This window comes from Schistocerca americana, chromosome 4 (genome assembly GCF_021461395.2).
Source record: "Schistocerca americana isolate TAMUIC-IGC-003095 chromosome 4, iqSchAmer2.1, whole genome shotgun sequence".
Taxonomy (NCBI): domain Eukaryota; kingdom Metazoa; phylum Arthropoda; class Insecta; order Orthoptera; family Acrididae; genus Schistocerca; species Schistocerca americana.
In genome coordinates, this window is record NC_060122.1 from 792,909,448 (window position 1) to 792,911,609 (window position 2,162).

The 2,162-nt window shown below is 37.9% G+C and overlaps 1 protein-coding gene across 1 annotated transcript; it reads left to right on the top strand.

Annotated features, from left to right (window-relative positions):
- The first annotated feature begins 752 nt into the window (after positions 1–752).
- On the top strand, positions 753–1,559 carry LOC124613804 (piggyBac transposable element-derived protein 3-like). Its single transcript, XM_047142526.1, has one exon. The coding sequence runs from the start codon at positions 753–755 to the stop codon at positions 1,557–1,559; it is 807 nt and encodes a 268-aa protein (XP_046998482.1).
- Positions 1,560–2,162: the final 603 nt, after the last annotated feature.

Consider the following 2,162-nt stretch of genomic DNA (forward strand, 5'->3'; position numbering starts at 1 on the left):
GTCATTCAAAAACAGGAAAGAAAACGGTACACAAGTCTTGTAAATAGTAGCTTAGAAAATATACTGCCCACCGTGACTCTGAAGTCACGTCAAATTTTATCGTTATATTTCGCATTAGGATCGTTATTTCTTTCTTGACAAGTGTGACTTGAGTGTTACAATAAGGCTGCTTTGTATTTAGGTTGTTTGCACTGGCATCAGAATAATATTATCTTTGGTAGGTAGCATTGAATGTTGGACTGCAGTCATTTCTCGTCTTCCTGTGCTGGTGCAAGTTTAGCTATTATTTACAGTGATGCTATTGTCATTTTCAAGAAACAAAAATACTTAGTTAGAAATGTTAGTATCATTCTTCATTATAAACACTGCATTTCATGTACCTATAAATATTGCATGTGCTATGAGCGAATTTGGGTCCGTTTCTCTGAAGTCATGTTGGGCAATAGTGGAATCATAACCTCACTTTGTTACAGAGTCATGGAGCCCAATAAGATTTATGGAAAACGTAAGAAAGGTGAAGAATATGAAGTTAGAACTATTCCTGGGTATGAATCAGAAGATTCTGTCTTAGATTCAGATAGTGAGGATGATATTGAGATAGTAGAAAAGCGTCAAGGTGACATAATTATAGGCGAGAGTGATAATAATTTCAAGACAATTATGATTGGAGACGTTCTAGCAATCGTATTATTCGCCCTGTTCAACCATGGAAGTGTTGTCTCCCTTGTGCACCGGAAGAACCACATCTACCTATGACCTATTTTAGCCAGTTGTTAGACGATAAAATTGTGGAAAATGCTGTAGATCAAACCAACTTATATGCAATTCAGAAAGACATTTCTAAACCAATAAACACTGATAAAAATGAGATTGAACAATTTTTTGGTTGTGGTATGTGCATGTCCATTTATGGACTTCCATCGTCTCGTATGTATTGGAAAACTACTACTCGGATTCCAGCTGTTGCTGATGCAATGAGCCGCAATAGGTGGGAGCAGCTAAAATTAGGACTCCATTTCAATGATAACGAAACTATAGATCAAGCTGACACATTGTACAAGATCAGCCCCTTTCTGGAGCCATTGGTTGAAAATTTTCGAAGAATTCCCATGAGTGTAAAATTGTCAGTGGATGAACAGATGATTCCTTTCAAGGGAAGACACACCTTGAAGAATTATGTCAAAAATAAACCTAAAAAATGGGGTTACAAAGCATTTGTCTTGTGTGATTCACATGGAATTGCACATAATTTAGAGATATATTCAGGGAAAGTGAAACATGACCCATCCTTACCTGATGTAGGTGTGAGTGGAAATGTTGTTCTCAGATTGGCTTCTGTAATACCTAGACACATGTTTCACAAACTGTATTTTGATAATTGGTTCACAGGAGTTCGGTTAGAAGTTGAACTAGAAAAGATGGCTATTCAGTCTTTAGGAACTGTGAGACCTAATCGGCTCAAAGGCTGTATGTTCACTTCTGACAAAGTCATGAAAAAGAAGGGTCGAGGGAGTTATGAGGAACATTTGTCTAAAATTGATGGCATTACTTTGCAGTAAAATGGTATGATAACAAGCCTGTTCATTTGCTCAGTACTTTTGCTGGTGCTCATTCAACATCAACAGTGGAGAGATGGGACCGTACAAAGAAAGAAAAAATAAATGTTGAATGCCCGAGTATTGTTCACTATTACAATCAGTGCATGGGTGGTGTTGATCTGTTGAACTCACTGATAGCATTGTATCGCATCAAAATCCGGTTGAAGAAATGGTATTTCAGAATTGTATTTCACTTGCTTGATCTGACTGTAGTCAATGCTTGGCTACTATACTGAAGAGGTTGTACAGAGTGTAACGTGAGAAAACGAGATCAGCTCAACCTATTGGACTTCAAAGCTACTGTTGCTGCTTGTCTTTGCAAACAGAAAAGGATGGACAGAAAAAAAGGGGAACACCTAGTAGTTCATCAATGGAAACTGCAATTCAGTTGAAGAAGAAGACTGGGTCAGCAGAACCACTGCCTGAAAAAGAAGTGAGGAAGGATGGAATTGGCCACTGGCCTCAATTTTCAGAAAAAAGAGGCTGCAAAAACCAGGATGTAATGGTGCACCAAAAGTGTTTTGCACAAACTGTAAAGTGCATCTTTGCTTCACACCAAATTCT